A 24,822-nucleotide genomic window follows, 5' to 3' on the forward strand; every position below is an offset into this window, starting at 1 on the left:
GCTGTCGAGTGTGCGTGTGCCCATTGCAACGGTGCCGGCATGGCGGCGGCGTCAGTGGCTTATCTAACCTGGCGGCGGTGCAGCGCCATGCACCGTGCACCGGCCACCGCTCGACAACTGCAAATGCAACTGACGAGACACTGTTAATTTTTTTTCTGCCCAGTTTTTTTTTGTTTTTTTCTGCTGTATAAGTCTCTCATGCATAAAATTGTACACGACATAATTTTTCATGAAATGGCTGGGATCCTCCCGATGCCGATGCCGATGCCGCAGCCGCAGCCGCTGTTGCAGTTGCATTTGCAGTCGACGTCGTCAACGGGGTCTAACTAACCTAAGTGGTAGGCCCCCGGGTACGTGCATATGTATGCGGCTCTCCCTCCGTATCGCCGTCTCTCTCTTTCAGTAGTGCAATCACTCTGTCCCGTTCTTTTGGGCAGGTTCGGTGCACTTTTTGCCGGCTGACCGCGCTAACTCGACTAGAAATTATGTGCAATTTGTCTAGCCAGGGGTCTAGAGCCAGAGCCAGAGCCAGAGCTACAACTGCCACCGATTTCCACTCCCATTCCATTTCATTTCACTTGGGGGTTTTGGTTTCTTAATGATTAGTCAGTCAGTTGTATGCGCATCACGTGCTCCTTATTAGATCGCAGGTATTATCATTAGGTTCGGGCCAGCTTTCGACTGAGACAGCGCACATTGGGCCAGACAGGCGATATTTTTTTTTTCATAAATTCGAACATTTCAAGGAAACAAAATCATTATTTTATTTTCATATTTTCAGAAAAATTAGCGAAATTTAAGTAGATATAGTAAATATACGAATAAATACCCATAAAATAATCACGTCACGGGTGAGCGTAATCGGCGATAAGTCTTGATTTTTCGAATTTTCGCCATAACATCGATTGTCTGGCTCCAATGTGCAGCGCCAAAAGTAATTACCTTTCGAGTGATGGTAGAGGTGGGTTGGGGAATTCTCGAGGCCCGGTTCTGGGTTCTTACGTTCTTACGTTCTTGCGTTTGCGATACCGTACGTTGACCATGCAACGGCATACCGATGCCTCCACGTCATAGGTGGCTTCGAGTGGACTAGCTCTCTCGCTCGCTCGCTGATAAGGTGTATTAATTATTTATTTGGTCTTGACGTTGCTGTTGATGTTGTAAATATTACAAACAGTCGAAAGTCCAAATGCTTTTGATTAGGAAATCTTTCTGTTGTTGATTTTCTTTCTGTTTTTCTATTTTTTCTTTCAGTAAGAAACCGAAATTACAATTTCCGCTTGTCGCTTGCCGCTTGCCGCTGGCTGCCCTGGCTCGGGCTCTGGCCCCCACTCTCTTTCTCGCGCTGGGTAAGTGTTAAGCATGTGACTCAAAAATTGAACATTATATGTACCGCCGCCGCCACCACCACCACCACACATACATGTATGTACCCATCCACCCGGCCGTACCACAAAGACGGGCCCATGTACAGAGGTGGCATCACATGTCGTTTATAGTTTGGCCTTTAAATGGGCCTATCGTGGGCATTTTGATAAGCCGTAGATTGAGCGCGTGCTTTGTCTAGGCCCTGGGCCTCTCCTCCACCTCTTTGCCCCCTGTGCGTCCCTCGATGCGGGACAGGTGTGTGTGTTGTGTGTAAACTTTCGGAATTCCAGAAATTCTTGCGTCAAGTAGCCGCCCCGCAAGCCTTATCATTCAGACGATCGTCCACTGGGATCGCAGACCTTCGGGTAGGTGGTTGGGGGGACCCTGGTGGTGCGATGAGTCGAGATCTTGTCAATGGATTGATTGGATTGATTATAAGCGATCATAATTACACCTGGCGCCTGCCTGCTGAATTCAAGGAATCGATTGCCAATCAAAAAAAAAGGTGCAAAATCGATGACGCAGGCTTCAGTGATAGCTCACAGACACTGCCTCTTGATCGAAGCAAAATCGAATGCTTAACTTCCAGGCATCCTCCTCATATCATACCTCCTTTGGGGGAGCTCCTAGCCAATTCACTTCTATCTACAGCACTTCTGTTGGATTTTGTAGAAAGTTGAAGGGAATTCCATCAATTCCAAACTACTTTAGACGATTTCCAGGTAGCTGTAATAAAACTTATATGACATTTTCTATGCCCAAGATCGCCGCCAGCTAATTCCAGTTCCAGTTCCAATTCCAATTCCATCTCCAGCTAGCTTTGGGGTCTGTCCCATGGTCCCATGTGGCATTTGATATGCATGTCATACGACATGCCACTCCTATTCCTCACACTACCCGCCCCCCCCAACCACCAGCGATCCTCATCCATATAAATAACATGTAAGGCCTATGGAATTTCCTATAAATAAGTTCATGACGAATATAACAAAAATTCCCTATCCAACCTAGGCCGCTAACCCCCCCCTCCCCCCTCCCCCTTCCCCGTCACCATCCCCCCTTACCTACCATACACCCCTCCACTACGACAATGCTATGTTTTTGCTTTTTTGTGTGTGTTTTCGCTGTAAATGACCTCGTTCACATAAAGTTCAGAAATTCCATTTACAAACTTGTAATTGAAAAAATCCACACACTAGAGCGGGATAGAGCGAGTGACTGGGCAGCTGGAGGGACAGAGATGGGACGAGAGACAAAGTCAAACACGTTGGAATTTGTTTTTTTTACCGTTCAATGACGAATTTTTGTAGAGTTCGATGTGTGTTCGTGTGTGTGTGTGTGTGTGTGTGTGTTTACGAAAAAGAACGCCACTAGCTACACGCACACGCAAACACATTCCAAAAAAGACACTTACGAAAGCCACAAAAAACATTTTATTGTTCGTAGATTACAACATAAAAAATACAAAAAATGTGGAAGAAGGCAGGGTAGAAGGAGCAGGCGAATAGTATGAATGAGCAGGAGAATGAGATGAATGAGAAGAATTGTAAGAAGTGGGCGCAGAAGTACATACATACATATAGGAAAAATGAGGATTGGTATATGGCAAAAAAGCAGAAGAACGGAATATTAGTAGAATAGTAGTAGACAATCAAATCCTCTTCCACGCAGCAAAAGTAGCTCACAGCACCGAGATACAGCAGCTACAGATACAGATACAGATACTTTTCTTGCCGGCTTGGATCGGTTCAAAAGATGTAGATGGAGAGAGGGGTGGGGTGGGGGTCTGCGGCATGGGCTGGGGCTGGGGCAGGGGCCAGTGTCAGTTTGTTTGTGGAATGCCGTTTTGTAAGTTTCTTATGCATGCGAGTCAAACATCATGGAATGGAGCAGCAACGAGTACATAGTTTGGTTCGTTTTAGTATAAAAAAAACTTTCTAGCACACCGATACGACACACAGCCACAGATGCAGATACAGCACACACACACACATACACGAACACTAACACCCGACGTACAACTTTTTCGAACTGCGCAGGCGCTGCCGCTGCGCTGCCTCTGCCGTAGCCGCTGCCTCTGCCGCAGCCGCAGCCGCTGTCGCTGCTCTGCCTTGGCCGCTGCCAAAGACGCAAGCAGGCAGGCAACGAAAGATCGCGTAAAAGAAAAGACAAATTTTCATTCAGTAAATTTAGCTGCAGCGCGATGGTCGTGTTCGCTCCGCGTTGTACGCTTCGGAGCAGCCTGCAGCAAAGTAAAAAAGAAACTACTCTCGAACGGATGTTAAAAATATTAAACAAATAAAATAGAGAGATAGTGTGAAAAGTAAATATTAAAATGCAACAAAGTATACGGTAGAGGAAGAACAATGGAGTCCCTCGAAGCTTGGAGACTGGTTCCCCTTGGACACGGCGGCCCCAGACAGACAGACAGCGGGGCTGGCTACGCCACACCGAAACTTGTGCGACCGCATTCCAGAAAGTTCAAATAACGAAATGTTGAGGAGGAGCAAAGCGAAGCGGAGAGCCAGGCAAAGAGGAAAGTCTGCTGCGGCGGCGGCATCGTGGAAAAATTAAAGTTAAACTCGACTCGTGTCCCTGTAGCTGTACTCGTATGTGTGTGTGTGCTTTTTTTTTTTTTTTTTTTTTTGTTTGTATGAGTGTGTAGTCTGGAATGCGGTTCCGTTCCTGTGCGAAGAATTAAGCCAAATAGAACTCACGTTTGCAAAAAGCAGCAAGAAAAATTTCTCAAAAACTGGTTTTCAGCCAAAGACTTTGTGTCGTCGTTGGTTCCATTGACATCCCAGGAGCCGCTGCCGCTGCCGCTGCCCCTGCTGCTGCTGATTCTAACCTCTAAGCCAGGGTTAGGCCACATGGGTAAGCTCTTTGGAATTTGCCATCATACACATACACATATGTACGTATACACACACTGCGAGAGATACAGAGAAGCACAAGCAGAGGATGTTACAAGATCGACTTGGAATCGTCTCCATCTTCGGCTTGGAGCGAGGCCACAGCGAAGTAAAATATTTATTGGCTGAAATTGGATGCTGCGCTTCTCTGTCTCTGCCCGTGTGTCAGTGTGTGTGTGGCGTCTATTTAGAAATTCAAATTGAAATTTTTCAAGAGTGAGTCATATGAACGATCTCTTGCTCAATCTGAGAGAGCGTGGGTTGAGCGGCATTCCAGTTTTGCTGCTCTTTTGGTGGATCCGAATTTGAATCCTAACCTTCATGGAAATGGGAACGCAGTACGGTCATATCACACATAAATTGAGCGCGCCTCTCTTGAAAAAGTTGCATCACTCAGCATAAAACGGAGACGCGAGGCAAAAACAACAAGAGTCAACCACCAGCATAGAATGCGGCTGCCAGACAGCCGCCGCAACAACAAAAAAAAACCAGAGCAGCAAAATCAAGAAAAAGAACAGAGAGGGAAGAAGAAAAAACCAGTGGAAGAACCGTTTTGCAGTGCAAGGCAAGCATGCTTGAAGGAGGAAGGCGAAGCAACAGGCGAGCAAAGACCAAGAAAAGAAGGGTAAAAGGGAGTGCAGCAAATACACTCGAAGGGAAAAAGAGTAGAGGTAGTACTCTGATAAATTTTTTGTTTTTTTTTTTTCAAAGCTATGAATATCGTTTGTAGAAATTTGAGAGTTACCCATTGGAATCAGAATGAAAATAGTGTAACATATCAAAGGAGAGTACAAACTCTTTTGGACTGGTGTACTTGCTTGTACGCCGACAGCGCGCACACATACAGTTGCACAGTGATCCCGTTTGTTTTCCAGCTTGCCTTCACCCTCTTCGTACAGTAAAGAGTAATGTCAGCGAAAAGGACAGCAACGCTGAAACTTGGAGTCTATCGTCCGTGGACTCACGCACGCACGCCGCCAGACAGTTATAAGCCGTCGATGCGGCAGCGACGATGCGATCTCCTCTTTGACTTCAGTTTCGTTTCTTTTCTGAGGGAGGGGGAATTTGCATACATGAAAGGGGGAAACAAAAAGTTGCTGACCGTTTTTGTCTATTTTTTTGTTTTATTCCACATCATAAATGTCAATTAAAAATGATATTTGTATTATCAAGTTCCGCAGGCCCTGCCCCGCAGACGACGATTTCATTCCATAAAAATGTGCTATAAAAAACTAACGGTTAATTCTACGGTCTGCTGAAGTTCGTGTGTGGCTGGTGGAAAAAAAGAGTAACAACACAAAAACTATTCCTCTGTCGTCCGTCGTCCGTCGTCGGCGCTGTATGGTGGCCGCTCAATAGAAAGTTTGTGTTAATAAAAAATTGGAGGCACAAATACACACACACACACATACACACAGTCAGAGAAAGACATAGCCAGAAGCAGGAGAAGGAACAACAGAGAGAAAAATACCTAAAAAACTTAAACACACAAAATATGTATGTCGAAATATAACAACAAAAAAGAGTGAATGAAAAAATGTTGACCCAATTTAATGCTGCGGCAGAGCAGTGGCCAGGCATCGCCAGGCCCGTTGCTCTTGTTTATTTCACAGCGAAGCCAGCAGAGAAGAGAAGACGGCAGCAGAGGCGCATACTTTCCCACACAGCTTCCCCATTCCCGTTCCCCTTCCATTCCACTCGTGATCATCGCGGGAGCAGCGCCAGGGCTCCCTTCGCACGGCACGGCACGGCACGGTGCGGTGCGGTGCGGTCGAACAGCTGGAACGATGTCTAAATAATGATTGTTAAATGGAGATTGTGTTGTTGCTGTTGGCGCAAGGCATTCCACACTTATACAGTTGCAAAGAGAGAAAGAGAGAGAGAGAGAGTACGCTGGGGCGCGCCTGCGCAGCGATGGTGACTATTTTTAAAGCTGTTAAGGTAAGCAGTGTGCCTAAAGATGTGTGTTCTCTTCCTACTCCCTCCTCTCCCATTCCTATATGTATGTATATGTACGTACATTTGATAAACTCGTGCTCCTACCCACACCTCATCATAATCCTCACCCTGCCCTATGCTTGCATCACCCTTAGCCCTCCATGTCTGCAGCTGTCTTAAGTCTGAGATATTTACAGTTCCTTCAGTCTCAGCGCCACTAATTGTGTGCTATTTCTGTAAGATCATTCTTCTTCTCCCTCTCCCTCTTCCTCTCCCTCTCTTGTGTTTCTCTGCTCGGTTTTAGTTGACGGCGGCGCGCGTGTGAAAATATTTAGGCTACGAAAGGTATTTTTATTCAGCCTTTTTCTCCCCTCACTCTTGCACGAGCATATCTTTCAATTTGTGCCTAGTCTCTTTTCTCGGTTTTTGTTTCTCGTTTAAAGTGTTAACTGGCGGCATATAATTTCGGTCGACTTGACATACATGGTAATTATAGTTATTAAATGTGAACCAGAGAGCCCAGGCACGTGCTTGAAAACTGTGAAATATGTATGTATGTGTATAGCATATTATATAGAGACCCCGATGGGGGAAAAACGGAAAACGAACGAAAAATGTTTGGGACTACTCCACCAATATATGATTTGACTACGAAACCGGTTTTCGATTTGGTTTGACTGTTTTTTATACAAGTGAGATCATTTTGAAAGCTGATTTTGTCAATGAATACCACATTCCACATTCCAATGGTTGTTTTTTTCGTTTTTTTTTTTTTTTGTGTGCCTACACAACGCAATAACGATATCGTGTAACAAAGCTTTGAACTATTGCCGACGACAGTGGGGCCCCAAGACGAGTCGGAGTCGGAGGTGGAGATGGAGTTGGAGTTGAAGGTGAGTAAAGCAAGCTTGGAATGCCACCGCCGTTCTCTGCTGCAGCGAGAGCGAGCGAGAGGGAGAGCCAGCCAGTCAGGGAGAGAGTAAGCTTATAGATAGAGGCAGAGGTTGGTTGCGCATGCGCAATCTCTCTCTTTCATTTCTTTTCGTTTTTTTTCTGTCATACATACATACCAAGGTGAATCGGAGTTGGAACTGGAACTGGAGTCGTAGATGGAGCTGCAGTCGAAGTCGGAGTCGGGGGTAGGGGTAGGGGTCGCTTGTGTAAAGCAAACAACATTCCAGGCATGCCAAACAACTTGATGTTGGTATTTATCTGCTCTGTTTGTCCATTACAAAAGCCCTTTCCAGTCGTAAACGAATGATAAGAGATCACCGGCCAGATAAGCGATATGCAACCGACTTCAGAAACACCGCTGAACGGGTGTCAACGGGCATGTGGCAATGGCCCCTGGAGCACCCCGGAGCACCCCGGAGCACCCCGGAGCTCCCTGGAGCTCACATTTTCATTCATGAAACGGCCTGCGCCGGCCCCGTCCTCATACAAAGTGGAGCACAAGAGGAAAGCTATGCGCCCGAAAAAGTCGTGATAAACATATTTACCAATTGATTACTTTCCCAACATACGAACATAGGGAGTCACAGAAACACTTACATAAGTAATGGCCTGCACATAGCACATGCCATTGGAGAGCAGAGCTCGCGCCAAGGTGCTAATCAGCATATACATATGTACATATGTACGTATGCACACTCGCACCATACATAAATACATACACAAATGTACATACATACATATGTATGCATGTATATACACTTATGTGGACACTGTGATGTGACTGACTGTCGGTGGGATTTGGATTTCGATTTGGAATGGGAATGAGAATGAGAATGAGAATGGGGATCGGTATTATGTATTTGGAATTTGGTGCTTGGATTTGGGGTGACTTTCTAAATGCCACTGCCACTGGCCCGTGGCAGCTGCAGCTGTTGCGTGTTCCAAGAATTTTTCCAACTGCCAACTGGAGCGACGAGCGACGAGCGATGACCCACTCCAAAGCCAGGGAAAAAACATTTCTGAATGACGAAAGAATGCATTTTGTAACTTAATTTGAATGCCTTATTGGCTCGGGGTCTTGGAGTCTCAGGTTTACTCCACTGAGGCCTGAAGTTCAATAATGAAACGAAATATGCTAGAAAACAAAAACAATTACATTTTGAAAGATTTCTTGCTATGGGTCGAAACAATGTGGCCTCCTATCATCTCCTTAATGTTTGTCCTATTAAGCATATCATTGTTATACAAATGTAATAGATATCTACCCAATAAGACTATTTAATAGTAGTTAATTTTAAGCAAAATGTAAAAGTTAATTCGTATATTTAAATGTACAGAAATCTGTTGATAATTAACAATGAATAAAGCGAAACTATTCCATTCGGAGCACAATAGCGGACATAAAATGCGTATAAATAGAATCGGGCAAATGTTGTAAATGGCCAAGATACAGAAATAGCCGGGCCGGGAGAAACTTCAGCCGGGCTTAGCTCATCGCATTCCTCGATTCCTTTTGCGAGCGAGTACTGAATCGCATTGATGCCAGTGGAGTGGAGTGGAGTGGAGTGGAGTAGAGTGTTGTTTAAAATGCGGCACGTATCGGAAGGCAGGGCGGCGGCGGCGAGTTGCCAAGTGAAAGGGGAAAGAGGAAAGAGAGGCAGCCACAGACAGCTTGCAGACGATAGACGGCGGCGGTAAATGTGTCTCCGTCTTCGTCTTCGTCTCTTGAAATGAAAACATTTCACAATCCCGGATACGCATCGGTATGCGGCTGGTGGCAGTGGCCGGGGCCGGGGCCGGTGCCATAAAGCTTTGGCCTCAGCTCCATGCAGCTCAGCAGCAGACTCACGCACTCCACCAAAGAAACAGCACACAGATACTCGCACACGGACACACACACATACATGTGTAGGTATGTCCATATGTACATCTGTGGAGCCAGAGAAAAGAGCCACCAGCCACCAGCTTCAGCTCCAGCTCCAGCAACAATTGTTCCAATAGAGAAACACAATCAACAATATCTCCGGAGGCGCTGCACTTTCCATTGTACGGATAGTCCCAGTCCCAGTCCCAGCTTCAGTCCCAGCCCCAGTTTCAGAGCCAGCTCCAATCACAGCCAGGTGCTGCAGTGTGGTGTGGCTTGGGGCTTGGGGCTCGGGCTCGGGCTGGGTGGAGTTGGCCTTCAGTTGGCCACGTTTTTGTATGTGGCAAGCGGCATTTGAAATTCCCACGACGATTATATCACTGAAAAGGAAACGCGTTCGCTCAGTCAGATCCTGGCACTGTTCCGGAAACACAGAGGAAATTGCCTTGAGAAATGCATTTCTCTCATAGTTTTTGGCGTTGTTTATACATTTGATACATCCACCTATAGAGCTGGTTTTCTTTTTCTTTTTAAATGCAGTTTGTAGAGGTTACAATATCCTACATAGATGGCATCAGTGATTTGTTATGGTTGGGTTTGGAAAAGGTTCCCGGCACCTGGGGGAGGAGAGGATGATAGGTTTATAAGACCAATCCCAAATGGAAGAAATAGCTTGGGAATAACGATTAAACATTAGACCAAAAGCAAGTCTGTAGGTGTTAAGGCTATTTGATTAAGTAGTTTACCAACGATTCTAGGATTTTGGGACAAGGACATCATTGGATTGTCCTACGTTTCTTTAAAAGCAATCAAAACGTATAAATAGTTCTGCAGAACAGCTTTCTTGATGTGATTTTCTTGGACTTTTTCCGACTGCTTTTCCCCCGATAAAATTGAAACGATAACAACAACGAGGAAAGCATAAATTACAGATCAGATGAACAGCAATACTTGAAGTGTGTGTATTTCGCATCATGTTCGTTCATGTTTCTCTTCGCCCTTCAGACAATAAGAATGAGAACAAGAGTTTGTATGCAGATGTATCGTATCCAGTCAGACCTCGTCCTTTGTCCTATTATATTCGGTATGCAACAACAACCCTCCTCGTGCATTTGTGGCAGGGAACGGCTTGTCTTTCGTTTACTTTCGCAACAATAAACAAGCCCCGAGGCCCGATGCTCGATGCCCAAGGCCCGAGGGCAGGCAACAAACACAGACAACTAATTAAATTTTCTATGGTATGAATGCGCTTTTGTCGCATTAACCCTGTTCTGAAGAAGTCTTATTAAGTTGCCATTAAAGAGGATTCAGCTCAGTTCAGGTAGGAAGTACAGCGAGCAGAGCCGGGTAGGACCGGGCAGGGCAGGGCAATATCTATGTATTCCTATTCATATTCATAAGCACATTTCCACCGCCATCAATAGCTCGTAAAATGTGTGTGAAAATGGGGTGCCAAGATCCCGATGTAGATCCCGATTCCATTCTCCGTTCAGGGTGGTTGGCCCCTGCCTGCCACAGCCGCGGCCACACCCCTCTGACCTACTCCTGTCCGACGAAGAAGCAGCAGCACACGTGTTCATCATTCTGCCTGCCTCTGTTGCCAGGCCAAGATCGGGGTACCCCCCACCCCCCCGCACCGCTCCAACAGACCACACCACAGCACGGCACCACTCCCTCCTTGGGTCTTTGTCTAAGCTTTTGTGGTAGTTTTTGCCCAAACGAAATGAGATCACTGTACGGCGGACGGACTGGAAAGTCGAGAGCTTGCTCAGAGCTTCGGCCAAGCCAGCCAGTCTCGTGGTCGTTGTCGCTTGTCTTTGTCGCTTGCCGCTGCCCGATCTCTACTCTGTTGGTCTGTCTCCTGTTGGTGAGAAACTCTTGCTGGAAGCGCCGGCTGTACTCCACTTACTCATACTCAAAATACCCATACCCCTACCCATACCCATACCCATATTCATATTCATACTTTGACTCTCTGCCTCGGAGTGGAGTACTAGTACTCCATACTTCACAGCGATATGTTCAGGCATTCATGGGTGTATAATTTATCTATCATACTTCAGCGTTGGATCGAGCATAGAACCGTTTTAGATAATTGGCTAATTATACATACATTCAACTGAATGTACATATGTATGTGTATGTGTGTTGTGCTGCATGTGCGTTATGAAATTCATTTTTCCATATCTTCAATTTAGAAATTGAAAAATAGAAAAACATTCCGCTTTGGACACGCGAGAGGGAGAGGGTCCCAGGGGCCGGAGGCCGGAGGCGATCAGGCCATGGGATGCGGGTTCTGCCAAGCGAAAATGTCCACAAAATGTAAATTGCTTAATTTGTGATAAACATTTATGGTGGCCCACTCCGCAGAGTCGAAGTCAGAGCCAGAGCCACAGCCAGAGCCAGAGCCAGAGTCGTAGTCGGATCAGGGCCATGTGAAAAGTGCAGCACTTTCACCAGTCCTCCCCAGTCGATCCCCACTCCACATGGAAATCAAATTGAAGTGCCTTAGACATTATCGCGTCTGCCGTATCTAGGGGTCCCCGGTACGGGTCTCTGTGCCCGAGCCCGGGTCCATATTGGGGTTGCCTCTTCCCACAGAGCCAGAGCCAGAGCCAGCCGAAATTAGATGAACAGAATAGAACAGAACGGAGATGATTATCAAGCGAACAAAAATAATGTGGAAAATTGGTTTTATTAAGATGGATAACAGAAAGTTTCCATTCAATTTTTCTTCGAACGGAACCAACTCCATTTCCTCAATAAGTTTTAAAAAGCATAACATCTAATGGCTGTCCTTGCATATATCCTCCCAGCGATCGGAAGGACCTGAAGACCATATCCCTTAGAACTCCGACTATGAAATGTTCCAAAAAAGAACAGAATTCATTCTATACCATTCCCGATTGCCATAGCTTATATGTGTGTAGATCTCCCATTCCCCTCCACCGATTCTCTCGTTAAACTGATAATGCCCGATGCCTTAATGTTCACTCCATAATGTCATATGTACTTGGTTGTGAGCATACATGCATAAATGTGTATGCTTGTATATAGAACGGAGTCTACATATATGTATGTACATATGTATGTACATACATACATAACTGTAGGCATGACAAGCGGACACGTCCATGTCCGACGACAACGACGGCCACAGAGACGTCGTTGAGAGACTTTTCTGTCTTTCTGTGACAGTGCAAATTATTGTCGCACACATAAAAAAAGTTCAACTAACTCATTTCCGGTTATGTGTATGTATTTTGATTTTGTATGTGGCGAGTGTAAGTGTATATATGTATACATACGAGTATATGTATGGATCTGTAGTATATTTGGCCTGCCCTGCTCGTATGCCTCCGACTCCTCCTCCTCCTCCTCCTCCTTCTCCTCCTCCGCCAGCGACTCGGGCTCAGTCTGTATCTCGGAAAGAAGCAGCGTCCATTCATACATTTCATATATTTATTTCATTCAGATTCAGAGGCAGGAGCATTTCATTCAGAGAGTCGATATGGCTGTAGTTGTGGCTGTGCTATGGTTGCTGCGCAAATACATTCTCAATTAGGTTGTAAATGAAACATAAAAAGCTCTAATTACGTCGCAGCCACACATAGCTCTTCCTTTTCTACTCGCACTCGCACACGCACTCATTCATACGCACAAACGTTTCTAATTTTTCGTATTTAGTACATGCACTTCCGCTTATCACTAAAGATTTGAAAGGAATTTGGGTCACCGGCAAAACAAGCAACAACCAACAGCCACAGCCACAACAAATACAACAACAACAACAACGAACAAACACGCACGCATGGAAAAGATTTCTCAATGCGACAAGTGGAAATGGCAGCCTACAATTGCCTCCAGCCCCAGAGCCAAAAAGCTGACCCACTAACCGATCTTCAGTCAATTTTGAAATTCCGTTGGCCATCTTTGGGTTTGTGTCTCTGATGCGAATTAGCCAAGTCAAGACCCCCCGATAAGCTATCGATAGACATTGAATTTTCTTTCTGAATTTCGATACATTATCGATATTGACAAACTGCCACCACCAATTGTGGAACAAAACAAAGTAATCTTTTGTATTAGAATTTGCCGAATCCGGCAAATTATCCGTCCGGCAAGAATATCCGTTCCTCTTTTAGCTTCATGGGCGAATTAGCAGAAGCCTCGCAACATTGCCGCGTATGCCATAAAGGCATCTGCTCTTCTGGACAGATGTCGACTGCCCTCAGGCCATCAATCGGGCTGAAAGGAGTCGCGACGCTGGCCCTGGACCAACAGTCCGATATGATCTACTATGCCATAGCAAGCGAATCGATGTGATAGACATCAATGGAAAGAACAAGTAAGCAATTAATATGAGTATCCTCTGGACACATGTGTAATCTCCTGTTCCCTCTCCACAGGAAAACCCTTGTTTCCTTGCACATCTCGCATGTGATCAACATTGGCGCCTTGGGGGATTTGTGTACTGGCTGGACGACAAGACCGGAGTCGAGCGTATCACTTTCAACGGAGATCGTTGTTCCGCGAAGCTGCAGCGTCTGTCGCAGTTCACCGGCATCCGGGCCGTGTGGACACCGAAAGCGAAAGTGCTTGTTGTTTCCACATCTGCACATCAGTTGAGCTTAAATTCAGGCGAGGGCAACGGAAGGCTCTGGTCTGCGATGGTACCACCAACTGTAACCATGTCCACGTTGATGCTGACTGCTGCAAGCGGCCAGGAGACTTTCAGTGTCTCATCCACAAGGTGAGTGGAAAGACACGATATCTGCCCAAATTCTTAAACTAACAATATCCTACTCCACCTTCTACTACTCCACAGCTTTGCATATCGGCCAATCAGAGATGTATCAAGTCAGCCCAAGCCCAAAACTGTTAATCTCCTTGATGACAGTCCACCATTGACTCCCATTCCAACGCAGACTCCGCTCAATGATGCGACCAATGATCTGTCTAGGCCCATCTTTAATGCCGGGCCGTCGTCTTTAAGTGCCAAGCCGAGTCAAAATCCTCCCAAAAAGCCTGCGAAACCTTTGCAAAAGTCTCTCTTTGATGATGATCTGGAAGATGACTATCTAAGCTGCTTTTCGTCCAAGCCAAAGCCACCAAAACAAAAACTTAAATCCTCCCTATTCGATGACGATGATTTGGATTTAGATGATGTATTTGACAAGGTATCTTCATATAAAATAAACAAAATAGCGTATACAAATGGTTGACAAGCCACAAGTCTTCAAATACCAGCAACATTGACTTGACACACTCCGACTGTTTTTTTGTTGAACTTATTTGTTTAAGCCTTGTTTTATTAAAAATACAATATATGGGAATACTAAAAAGTAGTTAACCTTGTAGAAAATGTATTCATCAATAGGATAAAACTATGTGGGCAGGGCTAAAGGTTTTAGTTAGCCAACATTATTGAACGGAATATTAAAATTGAGCAATAGAAACTAATACTCTAAAAGGTTTTTCGTTCGATCTTTTTCGCTAAAACCGTTTTTTTTTAGACAAAATCCAATAAATGCCAGTATTTAAAATAAACCAATCAAGTAGGAAATAGATTCATTAATTGGATAAAATTATGTGGGCAGAGCTGAGAGTTCTAGTTAATTAGCATTATCCAACGGAATATCAAAATCGAGGAATATGGTTTCCAATCCCAATTAACCCATTGTATGCCAAGGCGTTTTTTTTAATATTCCACCGAAAATAATGAAAATATAATAGTTTTTGCGCCGTTCAGGTGAAAGATAACGTGTTTTTTTTTAAGTTCAGGGGAAATATGGCATGTATCTACAAGAAGAAGTCACAATCAGTAATATATGCAGCCATTTACCTGAAGTGGTTGAACCGTTTAAATAGAGGGGGGTTAAGTGGGCTAAGTTCGATTTCTAATCCATATACGAGACGCTATATTGTTGTCGGACGGACGAACAGCTGCTGCTCCCTATTATTGCTGCCGGAATTTTGGCGCTTAAATGTTGCATAAATGATTGTCAATGGTTTAAAAGGTCACTAATAGCCCGATAACGATGCACCCACAACGCCCCAAATGCATGTCCATAGAAACAGCTTGCAGCTCTGACGTGCGGCCGAGTTGACATTGGTAATCAGACGACATTGAGGCTGATAAGAGGAGTTCCAACGCTACGCTGGGCAGAATTGAGAGAACAAGCTAAATACTCGTCTACTCGCGAAACATCTGAAATCATTCACGCGACAGCCGCCCAGCAAAACAGACGTACCAAATCGGCAAGTGGGAAACGCATATGAATGAATGAACGCAAAGCGAGCGGAGCGGAGCGACGAGACGAGACGACAAGTGCAGGAAACGGGTTAACACACACCACAAAAGTAGAAGAAGAAGCTCTCTCGGACAAACAGCGGTCAGCGATCTTTTGGCCATAAGCAGCAGACAGCAGCATCTTCTGCAGTGCGTGCGCGTGTGCGTACGCGTGTGTGAATATAACTTACGATTCACTCGGTGATTCAAGGCCAGCGGTCACTCAGAGGAGGCGGAGCAGCATCAGAAGCTACTTAACTTTGACATCTTCAGCAGCAGCAGTGGAAGATATTTACCTGTCAGGTTCAGGTGAGTGCCAACACACAGACACACGTCGGCAAGCACCGTTAGCCCAGTTATTGGCAGCGGAGCATTGTTTTCGCAAGCCGCTTGGTTCTTGGGATGGCGCGTATAGTATCTTTTGGTGACGTCAATAAGAATTTCGCTTGCGTTGGCCTAATTTTCACTTTTTCTCCTCCAGAATGGCACCACCTACTGTCCTGGTAACCGGCGGAGCTGGCTACATTGGCTCCCACACAGTCCTGGAGATGCTCAACGCTGGCTACAACGTCATCTGCGTGGACAATCTCTGCAATGCGTACAGCAGCGGCGCCAAGCTGCCGGAGGCATTGAGTCGCGTACAGGAGATTACCGGCAAGAAAGTGCACTTCTATCGAGCTGATATCACGGATCGGGACCAAGTACGAGCTATTTTCCAGGAGGTGAGTGCACGTCAGCAATTGGCATCGTGGCATTGTGCCAGTGAGTGCTTCAAGTGCCAACTGGATACCAGTTGCTTTCAATCATTCTTATCTGAGTTGTTATTGCGCTGGCCCGCCAACCCAGCCGAACGAGTACGCGCTATCAGCAATGTAGTCAGCCGCCGCCTTTTCTTGTTTTGTTTGCTCAAGTGGTGTGCGCTTCCGACGAACTGCGCGACCCTGACGTGTAGCCATGCTCGACGAGGTCACTAACAGACATAACTTGGTGTGCTGGCATCCACATCGACAGCGACATAAACATGAGACCACGTACACTGCCAAGCTGCACTCCAACACCAAAACTAAGAGAATCGGGAATCGGAAAAATACCTGAATATGTTCCCGGGAAAAATCGATTCGTGTGACTAATCCAATAAATATTCTCTGCTTCTGGATGAATTGCAGCACAAGATCGACATGGTTTGCCATTTTGCTGCACTCAAGGCTGTCGGCGAGTCCTGCCGCATCCCGCTGCAGTACTACCACAACAACATGACCGGGACGAATGTACTGCTGGAAGCCATGGCCGACAACAACGTGTTCAAGTTCGTGTACAGCTCCAGTGCCACTGTCTACGGGGAGCCGAAGTTCCTGCCCGTGACGGAAGAACACCCCACGGGCAATTGCACATCGCCCTATGGAAAAACCAAATACTTTACTGAGGAGATTCTTAAGGATCTGTGCAAGTCCGATAAGGTATGACCTTTTTTCCTTTGACTTAAGTCGTTATTCACTTTGTTACTTTTTCAGCGATGGGCCGTAGTCTCTTTGCGGTACTTCAATCCCGTGGGCGCTCACATCAGCGGTCGTATCGGCGAGGATCCCAACGGCGAGCCCAATAACCTGATGCCCTATATTGCCCAGGTGGCCGTGGGGCGACGCGCCAGCCTGAATGTCTACGGCAGCGACTTCCCCACCAAGGACGGCACCGGAGTGCGCGACTACATACACATTGTGGACCTGGCCGAGGGTCATGTGAAGGCCCTGGACAAGCTGCGCAACATTGCAGAGACTGGATTCTTCGCATACAATTTGGGCACTGGCGTAGGATACTCCGTGCTAGACATGGTGCATGGCTTCGAGAAGGCATCCGGCAAGAAAATTGCTTACGTCCTGGTGGACCGTCGATCGGGGGATGTGGCCACATGCTATGCGGATGCCACGCTGGCGGAGAAGAAGCTGGGGTGGAAGGCATATCGTGGCATCGACAAGATGTGCGAGGATACGTGGCGCTGGCAGAGTCAAAACCCGAATGGATACGCCAACAAATAGCTCCGATGGGAATGACAGGACACTAGTTTGATCTTGCCTCTGTTCGTGTGCCTCTCCCTATGTTCTACCCGTGCAAGTTCCTCCCTCGCTCGCATATATATACATATTCTAAAACATGATTTATTGTATTAACTTAGGTAGCAAATGTCCTTGCAACTAGTTTTGTATATTTCGTTTCCAAATTTCAAGTGAAACCCACTTGTCTAAACAGTAGCCCTTATACTTACTACCTGATGTATGTATGTAGTCTGGTTATGTAAATCCAAAGTACGTTGTAATTAAAGCAGGCTCCTCGTCGTCGTCATGTAATATTCCACTAATTTTCCACTCGGCTTTTATAGCTGGCGCTGGCTGGCATCATTAGTAGAGCCGGGGCGGATAATTGCCCATTGACACGGCACCATCACATAATTAAGGTCAAACCCAAGGACAAAGTGTAGTGCGGTGATCAAAGATTCCTAGCATCAAGATTTACATAAATAATCGACGATCAGTTAGACAATTCCTTGCAAACATTTATTCAAATGCAATTTAACATTAAAAAACTCAATTGTAAAACTTAAGTTATGGTATGTATATTTTGTATACACACATCTCTGCACAGTTAACGGGCATTTATCACAAGTATGTACTATGTATTTATGTATGTATGTTTCAACAACTTTGCGTTAGTTATTTGCTTTGTTTCGCGCTTGAGTTTCGTTTCAGTTTTTGGAATGATGCTGTGGTAGCGATAGCGCCTGTTGCTACGCACATTTATAAAAGTACAAAATTGTTTATATCAAATCTGATGGTGGCATGTCTAAGAGTATGTTTATGTTCACGCTTCTGTTTAGTTTGTATTCGGTATTTGGCGATGTGTTCTTTACACTGGGATATATTGGCAATTCGATCAGCAACTGATGAGCAGCACAAATCACATAAAAACCCAGGCATGCGGCTACATAAACCAAGGCAAGGCAAAGAAATTGAATTTACCAAGAAGCATTACTACTTGCTACAATTACGGTTGGGTATACATAGTATGTATGTATGTTTGTGCGATATGCATAGGGTATGTATACATACATATGTACATACATACGTGGATAGGGTGATAGTATATATTTAGTGTATATCTAAGTATTCGGATAGTTTCCAAAGAGCGTAGAGATCCTTAGCACAGAGTGGCAGTGAAGTAGATAGTTTATATGCCGCTTAAATACTGCTGCTTACATTAGAGGCCCGGCTCCATGTTTTCATTTATGTGGAGGTGACGCCCTTGCGGGCCACCAGCATGTTAAGGATTGGGTTTTTCCGAATGTAGCTGACGGCCTTTTTATGTGTAACCATTGTGAAGTCGTAGCCATTGCACTGGAGTATTTTGTCGTGGATGCGCAGTCCTGCCCGTGCCGCAGGACTTCCCTCATGCACCTCTGTGACGTATATGCCCTGTGAATACAGACAGTTGGAATATTTTCGAACAGGTACATTTCCTGGTTTTCTAGCTCACGTAGTCCGTATAGCCCTGTGGGCTCTTCTTATAGTCCTGATCGATGCCACCACCGATTTTGAATCCGCACTTGAGTATCTCGCGCCCCTCCTGATCATAGTCCTTCTCCTTGTGCAGCGTTATGGGAATCTGGAAGGGAAGTGCATAACATTACAATCTCTTCATCAAATATGAAAGTTTGGCTTTTTCTCCAGCGACCTAATTTCACCAATACACACGACCGCAAACTCTGCACATACACAACAAACACATACGCATATACGGGAAGAGTGATTTGATAATCTCATTCTACGGACAACTTACGCTTAAACACTCCATAGCAGTGCCTGCCTGATGCTGAAATGCCATTTTCGCCATGATTGCTGTTGTTTCGGTTTGATTTGATTGCAATTAAATGCTAACAGGTAATTATTTTCAGCACAAAATAGTCGCTCTCGCCCACAACAAAATCTTCTTCTTCTCTGCTGCTAGAGGAAGTGTTGGAAAACTTCATGAATTGTACAGAAAACATCTGTGGCGGGTTTCATCTGAATTTGAGTTTTATTCAGAATAGAATGCATGGAATTAAACAATTAGGATATCTAAAATCTAGGATCGGCGCATCGCCAGCATTGTGTTAATCTCCCAGATTATGATGCGGGTTCTGTCAATTATCTCGCGCAGCTGTCGGTTTTTCAGTTTCACAGTCTCGATGTACTCGTGATTCTCCTGCAGTACCTTGCGGTATTCGTCGCACTGGGAAGTCTCAATCCTTGGCTCCGGCTCGTCCTTGTATGGAATGAGACTCTCGGCATTCATGTAGTCCATTACGGCATCGTTGCACTTGTCGTAGATGATGCGCACCCGCTTAAAGAGCAAACGGATCGTGCGGAAGTATTCCTGCACCTTCTTCTCCGTGTTATTGTCTCGATGCGAGGTGGGCTGTATGTTCTTGAGGGCTGAGAACACCTCCTGGAAGCGCGATGCAATGTCCTGCACTGTCTCCTGGCCCAGCCGTGATAGTTGCACTATGTTGATCTCTTTGTGTGGATTTGGCTGCGAAATGGCTAGCATATTGTTGCCGACACCTCCAGCGCCGGGGGCTCCACCTGATCCAACATTGTGTTGTTGTTGTTGTTGCTGAAGATTTGATTGCTGCTGTTGTTGTTGTAGCTGCTGCTGTTGTTGAGGACCCGAGCTGCCGCCCATTCCCAAGCCTTGCTGTGGGCCCATCATTTGCTGTTGCATGGCCTGTTGCGGAGGCATGGACATGGGGACGCCTTGCATCATCTGCTGCTGCTGCTGCATTTGGTGCTGCGGAGACATGCCTGGCATAAGCCCGGTCGGACCAACGGCGTTGGGGTTCATTTGCATACCGCCCGGTCCTCCCATCATGTTCATTTGCTGCTGTTGTTGTTGCTGCTGCGGCGTCATATGCATTTGCGGCATGTTACCGTGTTGCATGCCACCGCCGCCTTGCATGCCACCGCCGCCTTGCATGAATCCGCCCATGGGCATCATGTTTGGTGCTCCTCCACCGCCGCCTGCAGGACCCTGGTTGCCCTGATTCTGTCCGTATTTCCACATTATTTTCCGCAGTATCAACTATAAAACAACAATTTGCAAATGGCAACAATCTGGCCTTTCACAGCACTGCGACATCGGCGGAGTTGCCAGACCATTTTGCAACAGTGCTGTAAATCGGTCATGTTACTTAAAATCAGGTGAACAAATATTTATGAGCCGGCTTTCAAGATTTCTGAAAGTTTTGCTATGGCTGACGAAGACGACAATGGATTTGGCGAGTGGGTGAGTCGTTTAAACCAAATTAAGACTTATTTACTATGTGGCAACGATTTTCAGGGCGGGTACTTCGAGGCCAAGAAGTCAAAACTCGAAGAACAATTTGCGGCCGCCAGCGATCCATTTCGCAAGTCAAATTTATTTCAAGGCATTTCAATTTTCGTGAATGGATTGACGAATCCATCAGCCAACGAGCTGAAGCAAATTATGATGGTCCATGGCGGGATATACCACCACTACGAAAGGCCGCATACGAAGTTCATCATAGCGTCCAATCTGCCTGACGTCAAGGTGCGCAATATGAACACAAGCAAAATAATAAGCGCCCAATACATCGTGGATTGTTTGGAAAATAAGCGGGTGTTGGATTACAAGCCATATCTGCTGTACACTAATCAGAAAACCACTCAGCCGAGACTTCACTTCGGGAAAGGCAAAAACACGAGTAGAACCAATGAAAGTATGGCAGTGCCCAAGTCTGAGACTGCAGCCGAGCCGCCATTAGTAGAGCCCGTCGAGGCTGACCTGAGCAACATTCTGAACAACCTACAGCAGGTTGTTGCCACCTCTCCCAAGAATGAGACAGCAGCTAAAGCTGCTGTAGAAGTGTCTGTGATATCCAACAACAGCGCCCGCACTGCCGTCGATCCAGCTTTTCTCAGCGAGTTTTACAAGAACTCACGTCTGCATCACATTGCCACACTTGGAGCGGGATTCAAGCAGTATGTCTGCGAGCTGCGTCAGGCGAATGGCGGCAAGCCATTTCCCAAACGGGACGAACTAAGATCCGTCCTCAGTTGCGACCAGGTCATGAATATGTCCGCGGCCTCAGTACTCTATATCATGCACATTGACATGGATTGTTTCTTTGTGTCCGTCGGTTTGAGATCTCATCCGGAGTGGCGCGGCCTGCCAATTGCTGTAACACATTCAAAGGGAGGCAATGCAGCCACCGACGTACCAGTTCATCCGCAAGCCGATCGCCAGGCTGAGCTGAAGCTCTTCGCCGAGCGCTTCGAGCATCAACTGCACGACAATATCCGTGCGGACAAAGTTCGTTCTGGCTTCGACAAGAAAATGTCCCTCTCAGAGATCGCATCCTGCAGCTACGAGGCTCGTGCCAAAGGCATCCGCAATGGCATGTTCGTGGGCCAGGCCCTGAAGCTCTGCCCCGAACTAAAGACAATCCCCTATGACTTTGAGGGATACAAGGAGGTGGCCTTTGCCTTGTACGATACGGTGGCCCAATACACCTTGAACATCGAGGCGGTGAGCTGTGACGAGATGTTTGTGGACCTCACTGATCTGGTTGAGGATCTCCAAGTGGATGTGATGTCCTTTGTAGCTCATCTCAGAGAGGAGGTTCGCAACAAAACGGGATGTCCCTGCTCTGCGGGAGTGGGCACTAACAAGTCAGTAACAAGTGAATTCATATGACTTGAGTATTTCATTTTAATGAGTCAGTCTATTTCAGATTGCTTGCTCGCATGGCAACCAAGAGGGCCAAGCCAGACGGACAGTACTTACTGGGTCCAGGCACCGATGTGTTGGGCTACATGGCCCCAACAGCTCTGGAAACACTGCCGGGCGTGGGCTCCAGCCTCCGCCACAAACTCGAGCAGGCAGGTCTGCGGAACTGTGCTGATGTGCAGAGGACATCGTTACAGACGCTTGAATCGGTGGTGGGTAAAAAATTGGCTCTGACATTGTACGAGAACTGTCGTGGCATTGATACACGCCCTTTGGTCTATGAACAGGTTGGTTTTTAATCGAATACTGATTCGGACTTTATACTGATGCATTATTCTTTCTTCAATAGAAACGCAAGACAGTGTCCGCTGAGGTCAACTATGGGATTCGGTTCACTAATAACAGCGAGTGCGAGACATTTTTGCGCCAACTCAGCGCCGAAGTGACCACGCGTCTAACTGATATCAAACGAAAAGCCAAATCGATCGGCTTGAAGGTCATGGTGCGAGCCGCCGAGGCTCCCATCGAGGCGTCCAAGTTTATGGGCCATGGTGTTTGTGACACCATCAACAAATCATTTATACTAGCCCATGCCACTGACGACGTTAATGTGATCACATCACATGTCCTTAGGCTGATGAAAGAGTCTGGCCTGCCTCCGCATGAGCTACGTGGAATAGGCATACATCTGAGTAAGCTTTCAGAGGCCACCGAAGTGAAAAAGGATAATGTTCTATTGCAGATGTTTGAGAAAATGTCCGAGAAGCGAAAGGGTAATGCAAATTTGTATATGGTACATCATGGGAGTGCAGGCATTATAATATTCTATCCATACGTAGGTGAACCCACCGTGGAAGTACATGAGGAGCCGGAGCCTACTGTATTCAAAGAGAAGGAGAATGATTTGGAGTTTAAAAAACCACAAGACTTGCCATCTGTATGGGATACAGTAGGATGGAAGAATTCTGCCAATAAATCACTTGATAAATCACCGGTCAATGTCTCCGATCGATTAGGTAATACAACGATTGATATGGAGGTTTTCGCCCAGCTGCCGGAGTATATTCGCCGTGAGGTGCTCGAAAATATGGACGAACATCTCATAGCCAGGAGCTCGGGGCATTCTGACAGAACGCGTAAAAATCCAATAGGAGGTCGTCGCTCGTCCATGCCGTGTCCGCCGTCGTCGCTGCCGCGGATGGAAAACAATTGCTCGACATTCCCAGTACCCAAAGACGCAGATGGGCCCCTAGAACTACTGCGTGCAGTGAAGCCCACAACCGCGGCACTGATGCTCAATGGGCTTCAAAACCATCTTCTAGGCAGTAACTACAAATCCATGCTGGCCGATTGGGTCAGCAATGAACAGTATCCCAACCCAACAGACATCCTTATGATAAATAGCAAGCTGTCCGAATTGGCCCAAAGCAAACAGATGGGTCGGATTTATGACATAATGAAGCATCTGTGCAGGTACGCCCTTACTCCCTCAGTCGGCTGTTTCCGTCCCTATAATCTATCGTTGTTCTTTATATACAGGCTCATCAAAAAGAAGCGCGACAACGTTTGCGAATGGCACATGGCCTACAAAGTCATCGAAGAAAGTGTCCAGCATCAGCTAATGGCGATTGAGAGCTATATGTTGAAGCTTCCAGATACGATTAGCTGCGTCATTTGTCATAAAATGTGAAATTTTTAAACCGATGCATGAAGGGCCGTAGAGCTAAAAGGATATTTCATTTAATGAAAATCTTCCGTTTGAACATCTTTGAGAGATTTTTGAAAATAAGCTAAAGAATGCTCATTGGCTTCCTCAGAGGAGGCTTAACAGATCTCGAACAAGACAAGTTTCTTTGAAAGAAAACTTCAATATATAGGGAGGGCGTACGAAGAGGCGTGGCACGAGTAGATCGGATGAGAAATAGCGGATTCAAAGCGTCAAACCATACGGACGGACTGACAGAAAGACATGGCTATATCGACGCGGCTATTGATTCTCAAGAATGTATAGAATTTATGGAGTCGGAGATGCTACCTTCTGTGTGTTATACCCATCCACTGTCACCAAAAATCTAATATAGCCCTCAATTCTTTGAGTATCGGGTATGAAAAGAAATATTTTTAAATATGCAACGTAAATTAAATAAAATTATTTTTTCAAAATTCGGCCCGCTCCTACAAAGGACGAAAATTTGTGCCATCCACAATTTTAGAGATAGTATAAAACCGAAAACGCAGAATCATAGAAAATCACAGTATCTAGCAGTATCTGCCGAATTTGGATCAGATCGGATAATTATTATAGCCAGAAGGAACAAATGAAATTGTAGCGTATACCCATCTGTACCCATCTTACATATCACTCATTCTCCCGCTCTCTCTCGCACACACACTCTTTCTCGTGCCGTGTGTGCCTCCTGGTGGAGGGGTACGAGATAGCAAACTGATGTTTGAGTGAGAAGTGAAAGAGAGAGAGAGAGAGAGACAGTTGAAGCGGAATAAATAGGTCAAATGGAAACAGATTAAATATGCGAAGCGAGCGGGAACGATGTGAGGCGCGGCAAATGTTTTGGTAGGACAGCCAAAACAGACCGCGATCTCTCTCAATTATGCAATCCAAACATGTGGATAAGTGCTCGGAGTATATGCAGAACGTTTCAGAGACATATAGCCAAGACCTATATAATCCACTTAGGTAGCCAAACAGGGTTTCGAAT

General features: G+C 46.0%; 4 protein-coding genes across 6 annotated transcripts; 2 read left to right on the forward strand and 2 right to left on the reverse strand.

Annotated features, from left to right (window-relative positions):
* The first annotated feature begins 14,965 nt into the window (after positions 1 to 14,965).
* Positions 14,966 to 17,681, forward strand: Gale (UDP-galactose 4'-epimerase). The gene is made up of 4 exons (XM_001352770.4): positions 14,966 to 15,637; positions 15,810 to 16,050; positions 16,495 to 16,785; positions 16,840 to 17,681. Exons 2-4 carry the CDS (start codon positions 15,811 to 15,813, stop codon positions 17,359 to 17,361), a joined length of 1,053 nt encoding a protein of 350 aa, XP_001352806.3. The 5' UTR covers positions 14,966 to 15,637; position 15,810; the 3' UTR covers positions 17,362 to 17,681.
* Positions 17,682 to 17,855: 174 nt separating this feature from the next.
* Positions 17,856 to 19,335, reverse strand: LOC4812543 (tax1-binding protein 3 homolog). Its single transcript, XM_001352769.4, has 3 exons — positions 19,157 to 19,335; positions 18,854 to 18,982; positions 17,856 to 18,792 (listed from the first exon to the last, which is right to left on the reverse strand). The coding sequence occupies exons 1-3, from the start codon at positions 19,208 to 19,210 to the stop codon at positions 18,604 to 18,606; spliced, it is 372 nt and encodes a 123-aa protein (XP_001352805.1). The 5' UTR covers positions 19,211 to 19,335; the 3' UTR covers positions 17,856 to 18,603.
* Positions 19,336 to 19,374: 39 nt separating this feature from the next.
* On the reverse strand, positions 19,375 to 20,493 carry MED30 (Mediator complex subunit 30). The gene has a single exon (XM_001352768.4). It carries the CDS (start codon positions 20,417 to 20,419, stop codon positions 19,442 to 19,444), a length of 978 nt encoding a protein of 325 aa, XP_001352804.2. The 5' UTR covers positions 20,420 to 20,493; the 3' UTR covers positions 19,375 to 19,441.
* A 9-nt stretch (positions 20,494 to 20,502) lies between these two features.
* Positions 20,503 to 24,044, forward strand: Rev1 (Rev1 DNA directed polymerase). Of its 3 annotated transcripts, XM_001352767.4 has the most exons (6): positions 20,503 to 20,641; positions 20,696 to 22,047; positions 22,110 to 22,392; positions 22,455 to 22,878; positions 22,945 to 23,578; positions 23,645 to 24,044. In XM_001352767.4, the coding sequence occupies exons 1-6, from the start codon at positions 20,606 to 20,608 to the stop codon at positions 23,793 to 23,795; spliced, it is 2,880 nt and encodes a 959-aa protein (XP_001352803.3). In that variant the 5' UTR covers positions 20,503 to 20,605; the 3' UTR covers positions 23,796 to 24,044. The 3 variants fall into 3 exon arrangements, 2 of the variants coding, with proteins under 2 accessions (XP_001352803.3, XP_033237837.1); XM_033381946.1 differs by lacking the exon at positions 20,503 to 20,641 and having other exon boundaries at positions 21,935 to 22,047; positions 22,100 to 22,392; XR_004469803.1 differs by lacking the exons at positions 22,945 to 23,578; positions 23,645 to 24,044 and having other exon boundaries at positions 22,100 to 22,392; positions 22,455 to 22,591.
* Positions 24,045 to 24,822: the final 778 nt, after the last annotated feature.

This window comes from Drosophila pseudoobscura, chromosome X (genome assembly GCF_009870125.1).
Source record: "Drosophila pseudoobscura strain MV-25-SWS-2005 chromosome X, UCI_Dpse_MV25, whole genome shotgun sequence".
Lineage (NCBI taxonomy): Eukaryota > Metazoa > Arthropoda > Insecta > Diptera > Drosophilidae > Drosophila > Drosophila pseudoobscura.

Bases quoted from the DNA above. Each gene is read 5' to 3' on its own strand.
- Gale (XM_001352770.4), top strand. From the start codon at position 15,811: ATGGCACCACCTACTGTCCTGGTAACCGGCGGAGCTGGCTACATTGGC. The intron at 16,051-16,494 runs GTGAGTGCACGT...GATGAATTGCAG, and splicing joins TACGAGCTATTTTCCAGGAG to CACAAGATCGACATGGTTTG. The intron at 16,786-16,839 runs GTATGACCTTTT...TTACTTTTTCAG, and splicing joins ATCTGTGCAAGTCCGATAAG to CGATGGGCCGTAGTCTCTTT.
- LOC4812543 (XM_001352769.4), bottom strand. From the start codon at position 19,210: ATGGCGAAAATGGCATTTCAGCATCAGGCAGGCACTGCTATGGAGTGT. The intron at 18,983-19,156 runs GTAAGTTGTCCG...CTTCCCTTCCAG, and splicing joins CTGCTATGGAGTGTTTAAGC to ATTCCCATAACGCTGCACAA. The intron at 18,793-18,853 runs GTGAGCTAGAAA...CTGTATTCACAG, and splicing joins CACAGGGCTATACGGACTAC to GGCATATACGTCACAGAGGT.
- MED30 (XM_001352768.4), bottom strand. From the start codon at position 20,419: ATGTGGAAATACGGACAGAATCAGGGCAACCAGGGTCCTGCAGGCGGC.
- Rev1 (XM_001352767.4), top strand. From the start codon at position 20,606: ATGGCTGACGAAGACGACAATGGATTTGGCGAGTGG. The intron at 22,048-22,109 runs GTCAGTAACAAG...AGTCTATTTCAG, and splicing joins GCGGGAGTGGGCACTAACAA to ATTGCTTGCTCGCATGGCAA. The intron at 22,879-22,944 runs GTAATGCAAATT...ATCCATACGTAG, and splicing joins AATGTCCGAGAAGCGAAAGG to GTGAACCCACCGTGGAAGTA.